Here is a 25836-nt window from a genome sequence, read left to right as displayed (position 1 = left end):
CTTCAGGTTATTTAAATGACCATGATGCTGTCACCAAGGCAATCCAAGAAGCTCGGCAGATGAAGGAGCAACTTCGGCGGGAACAACAGGTCCTTGATGGGAAGGTGGCTGTTGTGAATAGTCTAGGTCTCAATAATTGCCGGACGGAAAAGGTTAGTTACTAAAATAACTGACTTTCCAAAAATATTTAAATTGCCCGAATGCTTTTCATCGTTCCAGAGTAATGGTTCTTCTTCCCTTTTTCCTTCTGTCAACCCAGAAATCTCCATGCCTATCCTAATCAAAACCAACCAGAAATAGGGTTAAAATTCTCTTGTGTCCATTGTCAAACCTTATTGACAATATCTCCTTTTCTGCCATCGGTTTGTATTAAAATGAAATGGCATTTGAGATATCTGAGTCTGAGTGAAAGTTTTGCTTTACAGAGATGCTTAACTTGTATTTTGGGATGAGCTGGATTTGAAAATGCTGAATCTTCTTTAATCAGCATAAGCTTGGATGATACCCATGCTCATAATCTAAGTATCTAGGATCCTGAGCTTGTCATATGTCTCTAATGCAAAGTACTTTCAAGTTTTAGGTGACTGCACGATCAGAAAATTTGACTTTATTATAAAACAAAATGTACTTTTTAAAACTTGGGCACATTGTTAGTCTACTTAAACACAGCAAAACTGAATTTATCTGAGCTATAATAATTTTAGACTCTTTTGTCTAAACTAGATTCTATTTTATTCAGAAAAATATGTTATTATAGAATGTTCAGAGCATATACTTCTTTTGGTACTTTTTGATATGTTTTGAATTGAAATTTTAAAGTGTTATTGAATCCCCTTTAAATAATTCTATAGCTAAATAGATATGATCCTAGAAAAAATGATCAGCTACTTAGCAATAACTTGATAATTAATCATGGGAAATTTATCAGTCAAACAGTATTATATACAGAATGAACAGTTTTCTAATTTGGATAGCTTTCTGGTTTCCCAGGTTTTATATGGAATTTGATATATAATCTCTAAAAAGCTAGCAATATGCATAGCGAAGGTGAAATATATGCATAATCTTGTCACAACTGTACTTTTTTTGCTGGTCCAAATATGTCTCAAAATGTTGGAGAAACAATTTCAATTCTGTTCTTTTTCTGGAAGGGAAAGTGAAACATGGGTCAGTATATCATCCCTCACAGTCTCACAGCATAAGAGGAGCAACATTGGTGCAGCAAGAAGGGCGCACAATTTTTCTAGCTAAGCACCAGAAGGGAAGGGGAAAAGCAAAGTGACAGCTCTAAGAAGGAATGATAGCAAGCATCAAGGAATTTATATTCAAATATTTAAACATTCTTGAAAGGATGCTTGAACAGAAATTCTTTTTCTCTGCTCCCCATGTAGAAATGAGTTTAACACTCAGCCAGATGCTAATGCAAAGTGACTCAAGCTATTCCTCGCAAGCATAGCTAAATTGCCGTTATTTGTTAAGCGCATTGAATTCAGCTGTGGATACAGCAGTTGGTTGCATTCAGCAAGCATCTGTACCCTTTTTTTTTTAATCCTCCAAAGCAAAGACAACTCTACCTATCTCCCCCCTCTCCTCTCCTGTGCTGGCTGGGAATTGTCAAGTGACAACCGACCAAATCCTTTTGGACAGGAAGCCTTCATCCTAAGTTCTATATACTTGCAAAACAGCTCTTGTGGTTGGATCAGGGAGCCCATTAAAAGCACTTTGATGGTATGGAAATTCATCTTCATGAAGCTCCTAGGCCCCTAAGCAGCATGCTGTTTAGCTGTGGTTACAGATCAGTCATTCACATCGGAGGGCAATAATTGCGCTGACGGCTTGTAAGGCAATGGAAGTACATAAAATAATCCTAGGCCCTCCACCATGGCACTGTGAGTTAATCTTCCCTAATACAGATCAGCTGTTGTTCTAACACATGACTTGATGCTGGCTCCAGTGACTCTGCTCAGTCTTTTGATTAAGTAGCAGGAGTGGAACCATCTGCATTCACTTTATTCCATAGTTGTCCATTGTTAAGGGACCTCATTTCCACTTCTTGTTCCACCTCCACAATCATACTTTATTTTATTTCTTTGATTAGCACCTCCTATTTGAGGTACAGGACATAGAGTTGCCTCTGTTGAAAGCTACTGCTTTCAATTTTCCTTTCTCTTTTATAGGATATAATAACTTTTCAAAAAGCCTAATTTTGAAGTAATACCTGCCAAAATCTGCTGGCCAATTAAGATGTCTTCATTCTCCAGAAGGTTTTTATTCCTAAATCTCTTTACTATGCACTCCAATGCAGTTGAGTTACATTTTCAATTAAAGTCTTATACTTGTATGGGTTTTTAAGTGAAAATCTTAAAATACGAAGGCGAAGCAGTTTCATTATTATAATAATACATCAAACTCTTGTAATGTGTAGGTAAACCTTTTCAGCAGAAGGATCCAAGTTAGTTTAGCTCATATGTTACCCTCGATACCTGAGAATGAAATTGAGATTATTGAAGCTCTCTTAGAAGCAGGTTTTACTGTGGTTGCCTTTTCCTGTTGAACTAGCTTGGGTGTCATTTCTACAATATCAATGATTGATCTCTGTCTGTGCAACTCATGGGAATGAGATAATGTCAAAGTTATATCTTTTAGTTTAGTTTAATTATTCAACATTAGTGCCTACTATGCATTAGAGACATTGCTGTGTACTGTATTGAAGAAGAAAATATGGCTTCTGCCTTTATAGTGTTTACATTTTCAAATTCTGTTATTTTGACCATTAATCGTGGCATATTTATGGATGTGAGCCTACCTATAGGAATTGAATAAAGACTCCATGTTGCTTAGCATATCAGATCAGTTATATACCTAAGCTGACAAAGGTGAGTGCTTGTTCTTCCAAATTAAGTGACATCACTATACACATTGTGTTGTTACTTCCTTAATACCTACCTTTTTAACAGATTTTTATAATCACCAGCTTTACCCATGGCCAAAGCATAGGTAAATTAGTTGTTGGTTTGACATTTTGCTTTGTAGTTTTTAATGACAAACAGAATATGTGATAAATTCCTCTTATAGTTTGCACTATCATCTTTTTGTACTATTTGAATCCCAAAAGAAGGCTATTTTTCTCTCTAAAACAATACTCTCAGTTTCCTAAACCCAGAAAGTGAAATGTAAAGAATGGGAGTAATAAAGACAAAAAAAGATGAAAAGGAGCCTGGGAGAAAGGAAAAGGGGAAAGAAAAGAAATTTAGCCTGGTGCTTTCCATCAGTCTAAAAAGTGATAGTATAACCTGAGATCCAGATAATTGGAATCCTGTAGTGGAGATCTGTTTTCTTGCGAATACAGACCTTATATACATTAACTTTTCTTCACATTTCAAATGGCCAATATGATTGTCCCAACTAGGTTTTAATTCTGAAAAGCTGTTATTGGATAGTGAAAACAATTAGAGGTGTGAAGAAAGGGATGAATGTTTTCCAGTAATATGTACCAAAACACATAATGAAAGTCATTTGTACTGAAACACATTTTAATTGAAGAGTTCTAAAAGATTTTTCATTTCTTAACTTTTCTTGGAACTGTTTCAACATACCCAAGAACTGTGTATGTCAGGTTTCTTGGAAACTCTGGGACACAGCGTTATTTATAATTGTCATCTCTGGTTAATTATATCCTGATTGTATATTCAAATAATGTTATCTTTTACCACACAGCTCCATTACAGATTAATGTTATGGATGAAATAGTAGGTTTCTCAGATAGGAAGAATCAGAAAGAAAACTCTCATACATTTATCTTTTAAAACAAAACAAAACAAAACAAAACAAGACCAAAAAAAAAAAAAAAAAAGCACCTACTTTGCTTCTTTAACACCAAAAAGGCAGTTTTGACCATACGGTCTATATACTGAGGGTCTGACCTTGTGCTTGAAGGTATGTAATAGAGAATCAATGCTCTGGACTGACCAGAGTTTCCCTGCCCTTTTCTCTTACTCTCAATGCTGTTATCCTAGGAAGATGATACCTATGCTATAGTATCTCTTAGAAATGTATTTCATTACATGTATCGAGAAATCTAAATACAGTAGCTTCAACAGGATTACGTTTTAGCATATATTGAAGTTAAGGAATAGATGGTTGATGACATTAGTTCATCAGCTCTGTGATGTCAGGGTTGAAATTTCTGCGATTCTCTTGGTTTTTTCCCTTAGGGTCACAAAATGTTGCTGCACTTGTAACTCTCCATGAAGGCAGGCAGTCTCGGGAAGGGAAGTTTCTCCTTTGCTAAGTTCAGCCTTCATTCACAAAGGGGTGTTTCGCTGCACTCCTCAAGCTGACTTCCACAAACATCTCCTTTAAAACAATTACTGGTTAAAGGAAGAGAGACTACTTTAAAGGGATCATGAATTATTTTCTGGGACTGAATGAAAGACCTTATCTTATCTCTGAGGCCATGGGATATCTTAAGATAAAAGATCAAATTGATGGAAGAAAAGAAGGACCAGAATGGCTGTTGAGTAGGAAAAGGCCATTGTGAGCCACAGCTACATTAGATATTACAGCTCTCAGAACTGGTTTTTTATTGTTTATATTTGTTGTCATCTATCTAACTGCTTTTGCTCTTCCATTATTATATGTTCAGGGCTTTCCTTATAACTTGTCCGTGGTTCATAAAGAATTAAATTGCATGCAAGCATGTCCACAAGAAAACATTGCTTGGTGACAGGTAAACTCAATGAATGTGTGTTCACAGACATGCTCTCTACATGTTAAGGCCAACTTCTTTACAGCTTTTCTTACATAAAACAGATGTCACTTACAAAAATAAACATGTGAATGTGTGCATACATTTTTTAAGGTAGAGAATTTATTTGCCAAACATTAATTGCCTACAGAGTACCCAAAATCTAAACACCTACACATTCTATGAAATCATCTATAACTGCAAAGAAGAATAACTAGGAAAATCTCTTACTTTTCCTTCTGAGGTTCAGTGAAAATTCTTTGCAAATTCTCATAGAATAAGATGAAATTTCGATGAATAACATGTATACTGTAAATAATTATTTGCTCAGTAACGACATCAGTTTCTTTCTTCAGTCATATTCATAAGGAACCTCACCAAAGACTATACATAGACTGATTTGTAAAAAGGTGAATTTTGTTACTCTGAACTTGGAAAATCTTCCATTACAACCTTCTCTTTTCTGCCATTGTCAACCTTTTTTTTTTTTCTCTTTAACAGAGTGCCAAACATGAAATGACAGTGACCAATGTTGACTTAATGTGGATGTTTAATAATGAAAAAAAGTGTGTCAGTCTCAGCATTAGTTACAAATGGCAGTAAGTGTATCGGATGGCAGCCCTGTAATAATTTTACATCCATCATTCTTTCCTAATGCTTCACTGGCCACCTGATGGATGGGGCAAACAGTGTTAACGCTTCAGAAAATGACACAGTATATCTAGTTCAGGATTATCTAACACGCGCCCCCCACCCCTTCCCTTAGAAAAGGAGAAGGCATGTGAAGAATTGCGAATTACAGGTTCTGCTTTGAAAAAGTGAATATGAAGGGACTCATGCCTCTGCATTCAGTGGAAGATACTACCATTAATTAATGATTTATGGATGGCTTTTTGTAGATATTGCTTTCAGCTAAAATGCATTAGAGAAGTCAAGTTAGAAATAGATATTTAAATGGTTAGAGGAAAACTTCATGAAAGAGAAAGACATGTTAAGTAAATCCTCCAGGAGGAAATGAGATATCATTGCAACAGTGTGGCCAAGCAGGAGCTTTTACTAGGGGTGTGTGTGTGTGTGTGTGTGTGTGTGTGTGTGTGTGTGAAAAAATCCCTCAACTTTTAATCCGCTGGTTAAAATTTGCCTGAGAACAAATTAAAATAATGCAAATGATTGATATTTTCTCTTTATAAAAGTGAGTATATATTATTTTTAATCTCTACATAGAATTATTTGTTTGGTGACTTTAATTAAAAGATACACAAAATTTGGCATTGAATGTTTGTCTTTTATTATTGGTGTCTCTGTACTCTGAAAAATTATATCAAATGGATGAGGAACTGCTTTCTAGGCAACTGATTATTAGACAGTCTAGACCAGCTTTTTTATGTGCAAGTTGGCATTTGATCTTTAGGTTTCCTTTTCTTCTGTTTTTCATTCATAAAACCTTCTTAATTCTGAGTGTCTTAGCTAGGGAACACTTCTTATGGGACAGGAAGGGAGAAGAAAACCCCTTAGTGAATATTATCAGCACAGAGCAGCCAGTTTTCAAAGACCATGACAAAAAAGGCAAATAGGTATTATGTCATCGCCCATCCATCACTCTATATGTCAGCCTTTCAATAATTCCAATCGACATTCTCGACAGGCTGGTGCAAGTTAAAGAGGCTGTTTGTTTCTAGAAATTGAGTATAGGCTGTCTATAGCCTTTTGTTCCAGATGGTTTTTTTCTGTGTCTTTTCATTTCTTTCTTTTTCTTTCTTTTCTTTTTGGGGGTATTTAATTGAAATACATGCCGAGTTTGCAGACTGCAAAGATCAGAGCTGTTTTCGTCCAGCAGTGGTAACTATGCATTAAACATTTTGATTTGTTTGAGCTTGAAGTTTAGTCCTTTTTTGCCATTTGCTTCATGGAGTTTGTGTATATTTACAGCCTCTGCATTTAATGGCCACATGCCTTATTTTCACAGATGGCCAGTGGAAGACTTTTTCTTTCTCTTAGTATAGCCCGCTTTCAGTTTTGCTACATTTGTCACAGTGCCACTACTTGCAGCTAGCAAGTGCCCACGCTTGGTGGGGAGCAATTATGGTGTGAGTTTTTAAGGAGCTTTTTAAAGAGTTTTTTTTTTTTTTCCCAGTAAACTTTTTATGGTTTAATTTTCGAGCCTGGAAAAGCTGTGCGTGTTTTCAAACAGAGAGTCTTGTGTTCTTTACATCATTCTGGTAGAGGGGTTAGTGCAGGATGGGCCAATAAAATGAGACACATAGGGCATGCCAAATTGGGCTTTCAGATAGACGGGGCTCTCTGATGATTGAAATTGTCAGTTTGTTTAAAGATCTGAGAATATGCTTACAGTAGTATTCTTGAAAAAAGAGAGTTTGAAAACATGTAGAGAATGCTCTAGATATTTTAAAAGTATATTTCCCTGGTAGGTAGGTAAAAGACTCGAAGAATAATAAACAAACGTTATGCCAAGGTGATGGGATTGTAAATTTATATATAATGCCATATTTCTGATTTTTCTAAATTTTCTGTAAGTAAAGTAAGAATCACTTTTGTTGTGGACCAGAAGTCTTATTTTTGAAAACCTGGTCTCTTAAGAATGATGTTTCCTTCCCTTCTCCCTTGCTCCCTTACTCATTCATCCCCAAGATCAAATAGCTGTCTTCAAGACAGTTAAACATGAAGGAAGTGAAATTATTAGAGACATTTATTTTTCAATTACTCTCTTATATTTAGTAGATATATTCTCTATTGTCATTTATTGCAAGCTACTTTACCATATGGATTTAAAATATGAGGAAAATATTCTGAATTTAGCATTTATTTCAAAGGGTCTCATTGAATCTTTATAACTTTTCTTCTTTTACAAATGAGAAAGACTTGCTTATGAATCTTAGGAGTAATAATGGCTATTGATATTTGTCTTAACCTTTTTCAGAGTTCTTTCACATCAGATTTCAATCTCATATGTACTGTAATATAAGCAAAACATTATTCTTATCTTTGTTTTAAAAATTAAGAAAAAAGAAAACAGATTTGAGAAGAGTACAGGAATTCAAGTAGTAGATCAGTTTTTAAATCAAGGTTCTCTGGCTAGGATTTCAGTCACTTTTCTAATAGGCCATGCTGACAAAGTTTAAGAAAGTAACCCCAGTGCCTGTTTGATTAGCTTATACTTCAGTGTTACTTCAGCTTATACTTCAGTGTCATGTGTGTTATTGGGCGTGTTATTTCTCAGGCTGACAAATCTCATTTAAGCAATCACCATCTCCACAATTTGTATATCTTTTTTTCAAATACTTTGGTTTTTTTTTTTTTTTTTTCTGTTTCTGCTCTCTTTCTAGGTCTTCTTTTCTTCAGCATGTACCAGCCCCTTCACTAGAGAATGGGCTAGGAAAACAAAAAGAATATGTTCAATCGTATTAATTTCATTTCTTGTAGCAGCTCTGAAAAAATGTGAAGTTTTAGCTGTTCATTAAAATGAAATTTAAGTATCTATTCTAATCTACATTTCTTTTTCTTCCTTACCCTAAAGCTATCATGGGTAATGGAAGAGTAAACTATAACTCTGATGTGCCTGCCTCTGTTTGTCAGACCCAGCATTTCTGAACCAAACCATGACTCTTTAGAATAATCCAATTATGTTTGTGTAACTGAGGTAACCATTGGCTACTGAGGCTACATTCATAAGACTGTTGACAGTTTTATGGCTTTTATTCCATGACAAGGAAAAATTAAAGAGAAAAATCCTACATGTTTCTGCAGCTCAGTAACTGAGTTACCCAATGTTTATAAAACTATTATTATCAGACAACATTTTAGTTTTCTGTTTACCTCTGTGAAGCTGCTCCCGCCCCCACCCCCCAACCCTCACCCCCCACCTACTGGACATCCTGTGTAGATTGTGAATTCTATTATTTTCCTTTGTTGGCCTCCTGTTCTTCTCACATTAACCCTTCTGATTTGATTAAGTGTGCACAGTATCTCTATCTGCCCTGGTTTTAAATAATAACAGAGTCTGTTTTTAGAGCTTGGTTGAATGTTGACCACAGATACACACATTTGAAAACTCAGGTCTCATTTTTTCCTCCCCTGCCTTCCCTCTTCCACACATACACACCATCAGCGCCATCACAGCAAATAAACAAGGGCCAATATTTTACCATGATGGTTTTCATGTGTACCCTATTAGTGAATGATTTGTTTTCTACAGGTTCCTTGAGTGACTTCTCCATGACAGTGGTTTTCTGTTTTAAATACTAAATTATAATGTTGATTTAGGACATGTGATTCGGCATTATATAAGTGTGCCCTTCATATGGTATCCGAATCTGTAAATCTGATTATTATCAGTCTCTTCACAAAATGTATTTCAATAAACATATTTTTTGTGTTTTTTTCATAATTTAAAATATCTTCCATGAATTTGAGAATGATTACAGAATTCTCAATTATAAATGAAGTGCCTTTAAGTTTTGAAACTTAACATTTGAGGAAATTATCATTTGTAGATAGAGAAAACATGTAGTTTTATACATTTGTCAAAATCTTTTACTTTTGTTTTAGAGAGTCTAGTCGAGTAGAATATAGAACTACAGGTATGAAAGAAAATGAAAAGGAACTTGAACCTGTCACCTGATGTTGAATTGCTTCTTCAGTATCTCTAATATGCCATACAGGTAGTCATATAGCCTATACTTGAAAACCTCCAGGGAGGTGAAATATTTTACATTCTAAGGCAGACTATTCAAAAGATAGATAGCTCCAACTCAGAAAACTCTTCCTTCAGTGGTTTGTTATCTTTCACCTAATAACTTATAACCATTGGTCAGTGGTCTATCTCTTAACTACATATGGCCAAATTCTATCTCTTTTTCACAAATAATATGTCTTTATTCTTTTTAAACATGAAGGTTCTTAAGATATTTAAAGATAGCTATTGTTGATTTTCTCTTTCCACCTCATTCAACTCTCTTTTTGAGAGTCTTGTGCAATTTCTTCCTTAAGAAGACAAGGATATTGATAGAAACATAAACATATTGATAGAAACAAAGCTTAGTTAAGTCCAAAATATTATGACTGTTGAACTTCTCTGTTCTTCACTTCAATGCCTATAGAAAAAGAAACTGAGGCCATTATAACATTGTTTTTCTTAACAAATCCAGATGAACTTCTTGTTGTCACATCTTTTACTAAGTGTTCTTAACTAAACCCTATAACAATCAGCTTTATCTTTATCATTGTTCCTCATCTTGCTCTCTTCATGAAAATTAGGATTAGTTATTTGTCATCAACTTTCCAATATTTAAAATCAATTCTTTAAAAATCATGAATAGAGATTCAGTTTTCTTTATGATTCATTTTATTATCTTGGAAAGTTATTCATCTGGATTAAGACTTGAATTCATAGAAACTGTGTTCCTTCAAAATCATTCCATCTATCTTTGACTTCATAATACTTCTTAAGAAAATTTAATCTGCCAATACATTTCAGTTGTCTCAGATTGCCAGATGAAACTAAGATCTTAAAAAAATTTTTTTTGTTTATTGGGGTAACATTGGTTAATACAATTACATAATTTTCAGGTGTACATTATAACTTGACATCTATATATTCTATTGTGTGATTACCACCTAAAGTCCAGTGTCCTTCAGCTACCATATATTTGATCCCTTTACCCACTTCACCCTTCCCTTCCCCCCCTATATTTAACTCCCTTTATCCATCTACCTCTCCCCTCCTCCCTCACCTCCTTACCTCTGGTAACCACTAGTCCATTGTCCCTGAGTCTCTTTTTGTCCTGTTCCTTTGTTGCTTTTAGATTTATATCCCACATATAAGTGATATCATGTGATTTTTTAGTTTTCTAGTCTGGCTTATTTCGCTTAGCATGATTATCTCGAGGTCCATCCATGTTGTCACAAATGGCAGTATTTCATCTCTTCTTATGGCTGAGTAATATTCCATAGTATATACGTGCCACAGCTTCTTTAGCCAATCATCTATCGTAAGACACTTCGGTTGCTTCCATGTCCTGGCCACTGTGAATAATGCTGCTATGAACATCATTGTGCAAATATCTTTTTACCTATGGGCTTTCAAGTTTTGGGGGTAAATACCCAGTAGTGGATTGCTGGATCATATGGTAGATCAATTCTTAGCTTTTTGAGGAAACTCCATACTGTTTTCCATAGTGGCTGTACCAATTTGCAATCCCACCAGCAGTGTATGAGGGGTCCTATTTCTCCGTATCCTTTCCAGCATTTGTTGTTATTTGTCCTGTTAATTATAGCTATTCTAACAGGTGTGAGATGGTATCTCATTGTGGTTTTAATTTGCATTTCTCTAATAGCTAGAGATGTTGAGCATCTTTTTATATATTTGTTGGCCATTTGTATGTCCTCTAAGAAGAAGTGTCTGTTCAGGTCGTCTGCCCATTTTTGATTGGATTATTTGTTTTTTTTGTTGTTGTTATTGAGTCATATGAGTTCTTTGTATATTTTGAATATTAGACCCTTATCGGAGGCGTTGCTTGCAAATATATTTTCCCATTGAGATGGTTGCCTCTTTACCTTGTTGACAATTTCTTTTGCTGAGCAGAAGCTTTTTAGTTTGATGTAGTCCCATTCATTTATTTTTGCTTTGACTTCTCTTGCCTTTGAGGTCAATTTCGTAAAAAACTTCTTTAAGTCCAAAAGTCCTTGAGTTTCGTTCTTATGTTTTCTTCTATGCATTTTATTGTTTCAGGTCTTATATTCAGGTCTTTAATCCATTTTGAGTTAATTTTGGTGTGTGGCGATAGACAACAGTCTAGTTTCATTCTTTTGCAGTTGGCCTTCCAATTTTCCCAGTACCATTTATTGAAGAGGCTTTCCTTTTTCCACTGTATGTTTTTGGCTTTTTTATCAAAAATTATTTGCCCGTATAAATATGGGTTTACTTCTGGACTCTCGATTCTGTTCCACTGGTTCGTGTGTCTGTTTTGCTGCCAATACCATGCCGTTTTGATTATTATTGCTTTATAGTATAATTTGAAGTTGAGCAGTGTGATGCCTCCAGCCTTGTTCTTTTTTCTCAGGATGGCTTTGGCAATTTGGGATCTTTTGTGCTTCCTTACAATTCTGATGATTTTTTTTTTCTATTTCTTTAAAAAATGCTGATAGGATTTTGATGGGGATTCCATTAAATCTGTATAATGCTTTAGGTAATATGGTCATTTTAACTATATTCATTCTTCCAATCCAAGAACATGGAATATCTTTCTATTTCTTTGTATCTTCCTCGGTTTCTTTTAATAGGGTCTTGCAGTTTTCATTATATAGGCCCTTCACATGTTTCGTTAAATTTATTCCTACGTATTTTATTCTTTTTGTTGCAATTTCAAAAGGAATTGTTTTTTCCAGTTCTTTTTCTGATGCTTCATAATTAGAGTATAGGAACGCTATGGATTTTTTGAACGTTGATTTTGTATCCAGAGACTTTACTGTATTTGCATATTATTTCTAGTAGTGTTCTTGTGGAGTATTTAGGGTTTTCTATAGAGAATCATGTTATTTGTAAATAGTAACAGTTTGACTTCGTTTCCTGTTTGGATGCCTTTTATATCTTTCTCTTGCCTGATTGCACTTGCTAGGACCTCTGATGTTATAATGAATAGCAGTTGTGATAGTGGACAGCCTTGCCTTGTTCCTGATCTTAGAGGGAAGGTTTTTAGTTTTTCACCATTAAGTATAATGTTGGCTGAGGGTTTGTTATAGATGGCCTTTATTATGTTAAGGTACTTTCCTTCTATACCAATTTTGTTAAGTGGTTTGATCGTAAATGGATGCTGTATCTAAGATCCTAAAAAATTTAGATAGAATTACATTTCAAGAAACATTTTGTGAAGCTGGCTACCAAATTTAATAAAAGGAAACTAGATGGTGGAATAATATTATGGGTTCTGATTTTTCTATTCAAAGAATCTCTGAATTTAACAGGGGAAAATATCAGGATTAGTTAAGGCAGTTTTTGTAGATGTCTAGACCAGAAGACATTTATGGACTCTTTCAACCAATTAATTCATATATCCTTATAATTTTCTGATGGAAAAAATGAATGGGAAAATATCCCTAAGTGATACCAGATTTCAGAGTACACAAGTGTCTGGGAATATCCTAATGGATAAATTAACATTTGATTAGAGTTAAATCAGCGAAAGATTTCTTCAACTTGCATTTTTGTTGATGTCGGAGGGAAGTATATGTGTGTGTAAATGTGTGAATGTATTTGTATATAATTTATATATGATTTATAAGAAAGCCTTTTCTCTCATTTGTGCTGTTAGATTATGTGGGTGGATGGTTATTTTTTAGAAAATGGTAATCTCAATAAGAGTGAAATCAAGAGGTTGAGGAGGTGGACACATGCATTGTTTCCTTGTATTTTACTTAAGCTGCTAAAAAAGTCTCCAATTGATAAATCATTATAACATTATAAATAATTTTTCATCTTCTTTGGTGGTCTGCGAGGTTCACATAAATGGAGTATTAAAAACCTTTTTTTGTCACTGTTTCTTTGTTCTTCCCTTGTCATTAGTATAGAAGGAGACCATAAAAAAGTGCAGCCAGAAGGGGTTTAACTGTTACTGAGTCAACATTTGACAGTCACACTCTATTCTGTCATTTCATGCATGTGCTTTTTATGAGTTTTATAGCTTTGTGAGCTTTATTTCAGGGATGTCCATTATGATAGCTGATCCACAGCCCATCTCTCCTTTTGTGTGTATATGTCTGGTGGGGAGCAGAGCTCATCACTTATACAAATTCAAATTTCAAGGAATAATAGAGGAACTATCTACTTATGAACTGTTTAATTCAGGCTTAGGTAACTAGGGAAATACTACCTCTTCTAAAGTACAGTTTGTATGTGTGTTTTGTATAACCGCTCTATTAAATATTAACAAAGGATGTGCATTTGATCCTTTACAAACACAGAGAACTTTTAGTTGTTTTCTGTATAAGCTGAAATAATGAAATAAAACAAATTTTCAATTTAAATATGTAGTAGACATATTATGGAGCTGCAAACCATTGTGCCTGAGCATAAAATGGAAAATAAAAAAGATTAACTACATTGTCATAGATGATATACAAGAAGAAAGAAAAAATCTCGACAAATTTTAGAGTTGTTACCAACATTCTTTTTTTAATGCAGAGTCCACTATTTGGCCACAGAGAATAGAAGATCATAACCATGGCAGAGTACATAATAATCATGCTGAACTAACTATTCCTGTAATTCTTACATGTTAGGAAAAATCTTTGTCTGTTTGATTTCCCTCATTGACTTTTTTACCTAATATTAAAAGTATGTCTTTCTTAATTTTTTTAAACTAATGAAAATCTATTATATATTTAAATCCCATTTTACAAATTATGATTCTGGGACTCAAGGAGGTTAATTGATTTGTCTAAAGTAATACAGCTGATATATGTGACAGAGTTTGGTGAAGACATGATATTCCTGATCCTCACACTCATTATTTTCTATATGGGTTATATTCTGTATTTTTAAAATGTCGTTTTCCCATTAATCCTTGTGGCCTTTTGCCATTCACTGTGTTGTTGGCTCAGAAGCACAGATCTTTACTGACCACTTCAAATCAATTCATTGACCACATCTCTTTAGATATTTCCTGGTTCTCCTTCTTGATGTCACATGCAAACAATAGATGTGCTGTTTTCTATTATGCAAGTCATTGGATAAGTCACAGAACCCAAATCGGCTGCCAATTTCCCTACGTGAATATTAACACATCAATATAATTCTTTGAATGTTGACTTTTAGAGTGATTCCTTTAACCCTAAGAAAACTGTATAGTCAACAACTTTCTTTTCTTCTTTAGATAAGATACAATTCATTTGTATCTTTGTACAAGTCGGCACAGGATCAGAATATTTTTCAAGTAAAAACAGGCTTTACCTAATGTTTCCCCTTGATCTTAGAAAACCTACACAATTGTAAAAGATTTGATTACCCAGCTAAGAATCATATTTCCAAAGGAAATCTAGTTATCCAATTGCTAGTTTTTATTCAAAAGAGAAAGCATACAGGTCATCATCATGTTTGGTCCTTATTTATAAATCCTCAAGACTATTTTATTTTGACTACTTAGTAGTAATTAATTTGTGCCATCTTCTCTGAGATTACTCAGAATTTTGGCAAGTATTTCTTTAAGTGTGTTTATTTTTCTTTGAATTTTGTTTTATATCTAATAGAAAAAAGTTAGAGATGACCAATAAATCTTATCAGTTTCAGATTAGTATTTGGGTAGTATTAAGAGGGCAGTAAAGTATAAGTGCTGTACGAGACTTGTGTTCCAGAACACTGATCCTAAAATAGGGGCACAGAGTGCTTTGTTTTCTGTACAAAGCATTGATTAATGTTTTTGTTTGTTTGTTTGCTTTTGTTTTTTTTTATTTTTTGTTTGTTTGTTTTTTATTGGAACCAGTTAGAACTAAGAATATAAGTTGGATAAAAATTGTTACCTGTGCCCATCAACATATTTTTGTTTCCCCAAATTCAATTTTTAGTGTTTCCCATTTTCAACGTCTTCTTATTTACCCACTTCCTACCTGATATATATTGCCCTCATTTTGTTTCAGCTGTCTCTATTTAGAAAGGGTTAATTTAATTATAAGAACTTTGATAACCAAAATATTACCTTTTTCAGTAATATGTGCACATTTGAAAAGAGGCTTTTGTAAAGGGAAATATTTAACCTGAGGAACAGAATCTCAAATGATTGAATTTTAGACATGATAATGCATAGGTAGACTTGGGAAGAGGACAGTCCAGGATGTGTGGGATTGGAAAAAGTAAGATGAGAGGAATCTTCCCAATGTACCAGCATGTGTGCTTTATAACATTTGGCTGATTCGTTTTCCTCCTACATGCCTAAATTAAGGGGTCCCCAACCCCGGGGCCATGGACCAGTACCAGTCCATGGCCTCTTGGGAACTGTGCTGCACAGCAGGAAGTGAGCGGCAGGCAAGTGAGCAAAACTTCATCTGTATTTGCAGCTGCTCCCCAGCACTAACATCACTGCCTCAGCCCCACCTAAGATCATCAGGCATTAGGTTCTCATAGGAGAACTGGTCCCTGGTGCCAAAAAGGTTGGGGACCACCGCAATAGACTGAATTTAAACATTGAGAACTATTCTTAAATCACAGTCATTCTTCTGGTAGTTCAGTATATCATCTAGACTCCTATCTACATGTAAATTTATATCTACCTTTATACATAAAAACTAAATATAAACTTTTACTACAGGATCAATTTTTATATGGAACTATATTATAATTATTTACCATATAACCACTATATTTTTATATGCCATATATTTAGCATATAGCCACTTGGGTTTTATTATATCCCCCTTACCTTAATTTCTTATGGTCTTCTGAATTTATCGTGAGAGTTTCTAAAATGTGGCAACGTTACCATTTTAATTTATATGCTATTGTAAGGTGTATTTTAATTAAAAACACCCCAGACAGTCTCCAATTCCTCCAGTTGCCTCTCACTTCCCCTCTTCATATATCTGAGAATTAGCTTAAATGACTATGCAAAGGTTCACAAAAAAAAAGTGCATCCTATTATGTGACTGTCATCCTATATGACTGCCATTATCTCCCACTAACATCCTCTTGAGAAGTATTGTAGATGTCACTTTTCGGTAACTAACTGAATTATTTTATTATACTATGTGTTTCAGAGTTAGATAGTTAGGGGTAACTTATTGTAAAAACTGGTTGTGACTTCCCTACTAATCATTTTCTAATTTTAGCCTCTTGCGAAGATCGTACAAGATCCATACATCTAAACTCAGAACCTTAGAAGTCACTTAATATTTCATTCTTTTCTTACTCTGACCACTTTCATTTCATTTTCCCTTCTTGAAAGACTTTACTTCAAAATGGAAAACTCTCTAAAAAATAGGTAGCATTATTGTCCTAGTCCTCGTTAAATCAAAACCTGAGAGGTAATTCATGCCAGTACATTTAGCAAAGATAGTACAGCCAAGTCTTCATTGACCCAATGACTATAGTATCATGTTGATGGAGTGTGTTTTTTAAATGTAACTGTCTTCTACTTCAACACCTACATTTACTATAAAGAGAGACGGTTAAGTCGGTGTCCCTGGTGCTCCTTACTCAACAAAAGAAATCTAGAACATATAAAGCAGCTGAAAATACCAATTTCACACACAAAATCAAATTGTGTCAGGTTCTACATTTTTAAATATATGATTCATTTCAACATTAGGACTAGATAATCATATAGAACTAAAGTTGATAGAACTATTTTATTTCCAGTTTCTCTACTGTATTTCATTCATAGTGATTGACAATTAAAAGATATTTTTTTGCAATTAAATCAGGTACAGAATTTGATGAGTAGAGAACAGGAGTTCTAAGGCCACTAAATTAAAAGAATTTTTTAATCTATTTTTTTATACAACTGTAATACTGTCAGAATTTGTAGCAATAAACCGTGTACTATATTACAAATTTTAATACTCTATTGGCTCTTGGTGGGAACATTAGTTGGGCCCTTTACCTTTAAAATTATTATCTTAAATAGTTGATTATTTCCTGTGAACATTTTTTGTAGCAATAGCATTCTACAGTGTATATGATTCACTTGTTCAATTTATGACTGTGTTCCTCAGAAAATGAGGTGAATAAATATAAAGCAACATGAGCAAGTTTTGTGCAACTCAATAGGTGCTTTTCTTAAAAGTGTTCTGGAACCACATCATCCTCAGAGAAAGGATGATGGAAAATGCTAGAGAAAGTTGTAGACCTTTCATTGTATCCTTTTTCTGTTCTTAAAATCACTCAATTACTTAATTCAGAAGTAGTTTAATATCTCTTGTGGTTTAACTTAAGCATTATATTTTCCTTGAAAATAATTTAGTTTGTAATGCCATATTCTCCATGAATTCCAGTCATGCACGGTATGCTTTTAAATGACTTGATGCCTTTGCAGATCTAATTTTGGTATATTTGTATCTCAAATAATTTGCCAACTCAATATTTTGGCTTAGCAATCCAAATCAAATTGTGGTCCAAGTAGCAGGCACTCACATTGAATGTACAGAGACTTGACAAGCAATTAGCAATGAATATTTAAACGTCTTCATTACCCTTGCATGAGGAATGCAGATGGCATTTAAGGAGATGGCAACCAGAGGGCACTACTGTGAATTATGTTTCTATCAGTTGGTCACCTGACTATTGGAAGACTTTCTCTGGGCACCATTCCACTCCTATACTTCTACTGTCTGTCTAAAAATAAAGCAGGCATTCCAAATATTGTAAAACAGGTTGCTTCCATGAAATTTCTATGTATCTTTTGTGATTTGGGAAGGTTGTCTCCAAGGATCCCAGCATATATCCTGTAGGCACACCAAACCCAAATGCTAAGACTATAAAGGAGGTTCTAAGAATCAGAGTTTCTTCAAAACTCCTGCTGATAATTTGTTTCAACTACATAATGTGCTGAATATGCCAAGGTGACTAAATCAACATCTTATCCCTTCCAGAAGCTAAAGTATTATCTATGGCCCAAGGAAAAAAAAGTCTTTGAATAATTATAATTTCCAGATTGAGCTCTCATTATAAATTTTTTCTTTTTTTTTTTCTTCAGGAAAAAACAACACTGGAGAGTCTGACTCAGCAACTGGCAGTTAAACAGAATGAAGAAGGAAAATTTAGCCATGCCATGATGGATTTCAACATGAGTGGAGATTCTGATGGTTTGTGAAAATTGTTTTTATATATTCCAATAGTATGCAGAAGCGTCTATTTAGTACCAATTAAAACTACTAAAAAATGTACAAGACAGCCACCTCACCTGATCATTATAATAAGAGCTCATGTGTACTGAGCAGTTCCATGTGCTAAGCACTCTGTTGAGTGCTTTTCATCAATCATCTCATTAATCCCCAACACAACTATAAATTCAATTACAGATAAAGAGATCGGCCCATAGGAATTTTGAATCATTTTCTCCAAGGTTATAGGCCTATAAGTGCTGGAGGCAGTCTTGGATTCAAAACGGCATGACTCGAAAGCAAATACTCTCCATCACCATCCACAGTCTCTTGCTTCCCTATTTCTTGAACCCAAAACAAACTTCACAGAAATTTGTGTTTATAAGCTCATTTTCCAGTTTTCTTTTGTCCAACCTTGACAAGAATATGTGACTCAGAAGACATTTTTAGGATGGTTTCTTGCATTACATAATCCTTCCCTCTTAGACTCTCTACCATACAGTCATGTGTCCTGCCTACCCTCTTTAACTCAACTATCCCTCCAGCTGTGCAGCCTCTTGCTTTCTGCACATGCCTTGAGGCTTCTGTTGTCTGTATCGTATCTGAATATTCTAAACATCCATAGTGACAACTGATTAAATTGCTACTCTAATTTGAATAGTACAACAAAGAGGGGAGAAGAAGAAAGTGCTATTCCTCTTACACTGAGCCCCACCTGGAAACCTCTCTCCAGTGTCAGGTGACATACATGCGTTTTAAGAGCACTGTCCTCAGATTTGTTGCTATTGCAGAGGAAGTTGCCTGCATATGGAAAAGACTGCACCAGGGCAAACCAGTGAGAAGTATACTTTAGGACACAAGTTCTACTCTGTGCCTTGGGTCAATTTTGCTTTTAAGTCCAATTCTGCACTACCCAATGGACTAGCCAAACTTGAGCTTTTAACCAGATAATTCTGGAAAAACTGAATTTTATTCAACTGGATATTCAAGAAAAGCCTATGTTTTTTCTAGCCTGTTGTATCCAAATATTTCTTTCTATTTTCTACTTCTCTTGGATAAGATAAACATGGCCTAACTACATACAAAGTGCTTGTTTAGCTTTGATGAAGTCACATAATGTTCATTTTATTGCTTATGTTGATGTAAGGTGTAAGAACAAGAAAAGGCAGATGTGCAAATGATCATTTGCTAGTTACAAACCCATTTTAGAAAGATGTTGCCATATATTAGCATTCATTTTTGTCAATAAAAAGACAATTACTGGTAATAACACATTTCATAAATTTTAAGTTGTATTAGCATGATAAAATATATCCATGGTAATCAACATTAAAACATCAAAATTTTGTTGCTGTTATTTGTTAAATTCAGTCATGCTTGTATGCAAAATATTTTCTAATCTTCATCAGACCAAAGAGCATATAATGAATGAGAAATTGTGAGAAATTCTACCAACACATAGGCTGTGTTTTTTTGTTTGTTTGATTGCTGCTGTAGAGGTCTTCAAGTCTCGGTAATTTTGGTTGATTTCTAGTCCTCAAATTAAGAAAAAAAAGAATGAGGAGTAAGGAAGAAAACAAAATCTGCTTTTATTGATAATATATGCTTCTAAAATACCAAATTATTTTAAAATTTTATATACTACCAAAATACCTCTCTTCCATGTTTTTTAATGATAAGTCGAATATTATCTCTTCTGCTGCTGCTGCGTTTTTTCCCCCGAACTCAAGTACCTCTGGAAGTTGTTTCCTCCTGTTGAAGCTATTCTACGAAGTCACATAAAACCCAGAGGGATGACTGCAGCTCCCTAAAGTTCCACTGTGACTCTTGGTTGTGTTTTATCATCATGAGTCCTGCTAATTGTAACGTAACTTTCAGTGGATCTCTTAGGATAACTTAGATAATAAAGGGCAAAATTCAGGGGAATTAATATATTGGTTTTTTTTTTCACCTTAAATATGTGGCTGTTTACTTTTTTAAGAAACCATAGTAATGTAACTATTCATTTGTTGTTTTCCCTACCATTTTCAAATATCTTTTGGGAAGCAGACTATCATTACTGCATCTGCATATTTCCTGCATTTATTAGCACATAATTTCAAACATGTTACAGGAGAATGTCTATATTGTATTTTAACTGCAAAATTTTATCTAGCAGCATTTCTGTTTATGTAACTCAAAAGAGAAGAAAAGGCCATGAGTACTCTATGTTCTGATACTGCTTAGGTATCAGAGACACATTCTTACCTGTACTCATTTATTCTGTCAGACATATTAGTGTTTCACAATTTTGTGAGCTTCTTCACCAATTTAATATTTCTACAGTACTTGCATGTCTATTGATCTAATCTAACTATCCTCTTTCTAATTTACATCAAAGATCAGATATTCAGGTTTCTTGTGAGCTCTTGAAAATAAATAGTGAAATAGTCCACAGACTATTGTAAGAAAGGGAAATATATTAGAAATGGATTAAAAATACAAATATAACATTTGTCACCACAAGGCTTATCACAAAATCTTCATAAACAAGCATCTGTCTCAAGAACTGGAAGTACCATTATCAGATGTACTTTTTATTTTCAGATATTTTAATAGACTAGAAAAACAGTAATGCAAGGAATAGAATTGCCAGAACTTTTAACACTAATGTGAAGTATTGTTCCTTAATTTTAGGAAGTGCCGGAGTCTCAGAATCAAGAATTTATAGAGAATCCAGGGGGCGTGGTAGCAATGAACCCCATATAAAGCGTCCAATGAACGCCTTCATGGTATGGGCTAAAGATGAACGAAGGAAAATCCTTCAAGCCTTTCCTGACATGCACAACTCCAACATCAGCAAGATATTGGGTAAGAAAAGTATTAAAGGTTAAGTGATGTATGGAATAAGTGTACACTTCTGTTTTCTGCACTTGTTGAAAGATAACTGGATTTTGAGTCTAGGCAGCTCATGTTATCTGCTTATCTAAAAATAATCACCATCATTAAACCTTTTCTTCTGATGATGAAATATTTCATGTTCATTGAGAAATGTGCCCAGTTACTACAACTAATTTAGTTGTGTGTCTTTATACTAATTGTTGTAATATTTTCTCTTCTTTAAAAATCTAGATATAATTGTACTAAGACTAGGAAAAAAAGTTTCTTTCACATGAGACACTTGATATTGGTATAGATTGTATTTACTCTTTTCATTTTCAACTATAGAATTCATGTGGTGGGATGGGGGTGGAAGTAAAGATGATGTTTGTTCTAGTACTATAACTGAAAATCAGATTGTCAGGACACAAGAAGATGGAGAGTGAGCATTTCTACACTGCCATTGCAGCTTTCCAGCTTAGCAGATGACAAAGTACGTATTTATCCTACATACATAGACACTGAAGCAGACAGAAAAATAGATCTATGGAAAGGGCTACTGACTATAAAGAGACCCATTATCGACCAATTTTAGTCTCAGGAAAAAAAAGAGGAGATTCCATTTCTTTGTGCCGTCCTCTTCATATCATTATCACCATTGTTGGCATCATTTTCATCTTCATCTTCAGGTAGTGTAGTGGCTGGGTACTAGACAACCTAAGGAAATTTCCGTTATTTATTCCTTGCCTTCTAAGAGCTCAGTAATAAAAATAAAATAGGAACACCTAACTCTAGCAACAAATTTCAACTTTAACAAATAAGTAACAAAATTTGTCTAAGTTATTAAAACATTATTAAAATCCATATATATTTGGAATTACATGTACTAGGTGTAGTGTCCCTTTGATTCTTTACATTAGGGAACTGATCATCTAAAAGTAGTTACTAAACATATACATGTGTTTTTATGATCCCATATTTTCAACAATGGTAATAGATGCAAACCAGTCTACAACATGCATTTGTAAAGAGACCAAAACAAACAAATGAAAAGTGTTAACCACCTAAACTTGTGTTTCAATTTTCATCTAAAATGATTTTGGAATTTTTAAATGAATGTTATCTCAAAAGATATAAGGATATGAAGCTTTAGGTGAAAATATGAATATTTATGTATAAAACTATATATCCATACGTAATCAAAAAATGGGACTGATCAAAAGGAAATGGATTTTTTTTGCATCTCTTGCCATCTTTTTCTTTTTTATGATTATATTCTACCTTCCATGTGGAGTTTTTCATTCTTTAAAAAACACCATACCTACTTTATTTGGAAAAACTCTAGAAAAGAATAAAATGCTTTATGTAACCACAATTCACATTTTAATATAGAAGTCATTTTCAAATTAGAAATTTCAAAATGAAAAATTAAAAAATTAGATTGTTTAAATTGTTTTTATATCACTCAACTCATATGTCTGAATACTAAAAAGGTGATAACCACTGGTTAAAACTTTATCTTAAGTATAAGAGAAATGACAGTTTTGATGATGTGAAATATTTTAGGAAAATTTATCAGAGCCTTTATGGGAAAGAGAGGACTAGCTGAAAGAATCTCTTGCGGTTTTAAAGGAGAGAATATTACAATAACCACATGATTATATTATAATAGGCTGCATGAAAGAAAGTGCTGCCTAATTTCAGACTTTTTAATAATATTGTATTAATTAAAGATATAGCAGGAAAAAAAATGAGGTGTTTGGGACCTCAGTATTTAATCATAGCTTTGAATAAGTGATCTTCAAATATCCACAAGTTTATTCTGAATGGCCCATTTCAAATAAAAGCACAAAGAAAGCTTGATGTTTTCCTCTTTACTGATTGTTTTGGATAACAGCCTCCAACAGCATGCCACTAATTCATTCTGCTTAAAACAGGCGCTTGAGCTGGGCTGACATTTTACGTAGTCTCTGGGGATCCTAGTTGACATTTTAAAGGGCTTCTAAGCATTTTATAATACCCTAAAATCTGGTTTTAATAAGCCATTCTGCTGAAATTGTTAACATAAGGAATCACCTTTTACTGTTTGGCACTAGATCAGGGGACGGGGGACATCTTTTTCTGATTAGATATACAGTAGTTGGAGTAAAATGTGCAAATTCATTACAGACCCCACGGAGATGACAACGTTGCTCAGCTCAAACTTCTCATTTTTATTGTATTGCTGGATTTAGAAAGGGAAAGTGTACTTTCAAGACTGTTTTTTCCCTTATTTTGAACATCAAGTATTTTTGATCAAACCTTTTTTGTCATCAAAAGGGATACCCAAATGTCTTTCTCTGTTTTTAATTGTAAAAGGCAAGCCTTTTGCTTAACAACAGGGAACTCACTCCCTGTGCATGGTCCAGGGTAAGCAACCAGCCACTCCAAAATCAAGTAGATGCTTTCATCTCATTTGGAAATATCTAAAATGCTTTCTTGCCATTCTCATTTAGTGGGTTTCAGAAGTTATGTCGCAGCTACCTACAGTGGTTGTTGTACTGCAAAGCCATTAAAACCAAAGCCTAACTTGTCATTTGGTTAAACTTATTCAAAAGTAATTATTAAAACATGAAAACTGCATTTGCCACCAAACTGAAACACTGTTCTGCCATCATAAAATGGTATGGTTAGCTGTTTCGCCCCAGTCAGTGCTTAGCCTATCTTAATCCTTAATTTTAAAAGGACTGGTAACTATGACATAACCATATTTTAAAATGTAGCTTAAGATTCAGCAATACTTCCAGAGAAATTATATTATTACGTGTCTAAATATTTTGTAATTCTGGATCATGCCAGGTTTAGAAGCCAACTTCTCTGAAAATGATATTTATCATTTATTATAGAGCGATAGATAGATAGAAAGCCAGGATGGATGGATGGATGGAGAGATGGAGGGATGGATGGATTCAATTTTATATATCTACATATTATATTTTTTCTCTGCATTTTCGCCAAACTTTCTTTAAGATCCTCACATCCCCCCTTCCCACTTCCTCCTTAGGATGTTCTTTTCTCTCTGATACCTAGGAGTTATTTCTACAGAGAAGCCTTCCTCACCTACAGAAGATTGATCCCATATCCTTATCACATGTTCTCATAGCTTCCTATACTTTCCACAATTATAATTAAAATAATAAATTTTGTAATCAGCCATTTAATGTATTTCTTCTCCACTGCAATATAAGCTCCAAGAAGATAAGAACCATAATGGTTCACCACTGTACGCTCATTAATTAATATAGCATCATACACATAGTGAGAAATCTAAAAAGAGTTCTCACATTCCAAGGCAGGTTACTATGAAGCATACACATTTCCTTTCCTTAGAGAAACATATTTTCTTTTGAGTTTACAGAACATTTAGTCTTAGGGAATATCACTGGAAATTTCTATTCTAAATGAGAATGATACTTTCTTTGTTCTAAGTGGTGATAAAGATAGCTAGTGAATTTTTTTGAGGATTATAGCAAATGATTCTATTTGTAATTTCTAATCCTCCCACTACTTTCCCCTTCCCCCTACCCTGAATTTTAAGTCAACTATCCTTGATCCATTTTTCAGTGTATTCCTATAATTACTCAGTAAATTATTTCTGGTAATCTCATTTTTTCACTCCCAAGTATGAGGTGTGAAATTCTATTATACGCTTCATACTTGTAAAAAACTCCACCAAAAGAATTGATCCAGTTCAGTAGTATTATTGCTTGGCCTGTGTTTATATTTGCCTTAAGAATAACATACTGGTTTTTAAGTACCTCTAGAGAATAATGTTGGGCAATAAGGAATTTGAGATTCTACCTACAGATGATATGGTCTGACCAACTAACAATGTTGGACACTGCTCTTTAAACGCAAGTTCGATAAAGGAATAGAAAAACAAATTCTATTATTTGAACTGTAACCTGGATTTCTGTTGTAAATATAATAAAATCATATTGGCTATCTAGATTGAAAAAATCTGTTTATAAATCTTTGCAACACCTATGTGGATATACCCACCCAGGCAATACATCTGTTCCAGTAGGAAACAATTCTAAGGGAAGAGAGATTGTCCCTTTCACTACATTCTTTTAATAAATATAACATCCCATATTGAGGAATTCTCTGCAAGAACTGTTCATCAGTGAGCTATTTCCATTTGAGATATGGAGTTATGGCTGAGTAATGAACCCATTTGAAAGCTTTTAAGATCTTGCTCAGAGGACTCTGGAAGGCAGGTGAAAGTAGTAGTGCCAGTACATACTTGGTAGGGATCTCCTCATTCCAGTTGTTTGGGTCTTTTTGGATTTGGGTAGGATTGAGCTGAATTCTTGCAAATAAACACGCTCCATCTGCAAATAGAATTTTTTTACATGCTTAATAAA

At 34.2% G+C, this 25836-nt stretch overlaps 1 protein-coding gene across 5 annotated transcripts in view; it reads left to right on the top strand.

Moving 5' to 3' along the window:
• Positions 1–25836, top strand: part of SOX5 (SRY-box 5) — a 674508-nt gene that overhangs the window by 645044 nt on the left and 3628 nt on the right. For all 5 annotated transcript variants that reach the window (XM_011363058.1, XM_011363057.1, XM_011363055.2 and 2 more), the window contains 3 exons: positions 7–152; positions 18445–18553; positions 21248–21421. In XM_011363058.1, the coding sequence (XP_011361360.1) occupies positions 7–152; positions 18445–18553; positions 21248–21421 (429 nt within the window). The remainder of the gene's footprint in view (positions 1–6; positions 153–18444; positions 18554–21247; positions 21422–25836) is intronic.

The sequence above is a fragment of the Pteropus vampyrus genome, unplaced genomic scaffold (assembly GCF_000151845.1).
Source record: "Pteropus vampyrus isolate Shadow unplaced genomic scaffold, Pvam_2.0 Scaffold82, whole genome shotgun sequence".
Taxonomy (NCBI): Eukaryota; Metazoa; Chordata; class Mammalia; order Chiroptera; family Pteropodidae; genus Pteropus; species Pteropus vampyrus.
This window is presented reverse-complemented; position numbering and strand designations above follow the sequence as displayed.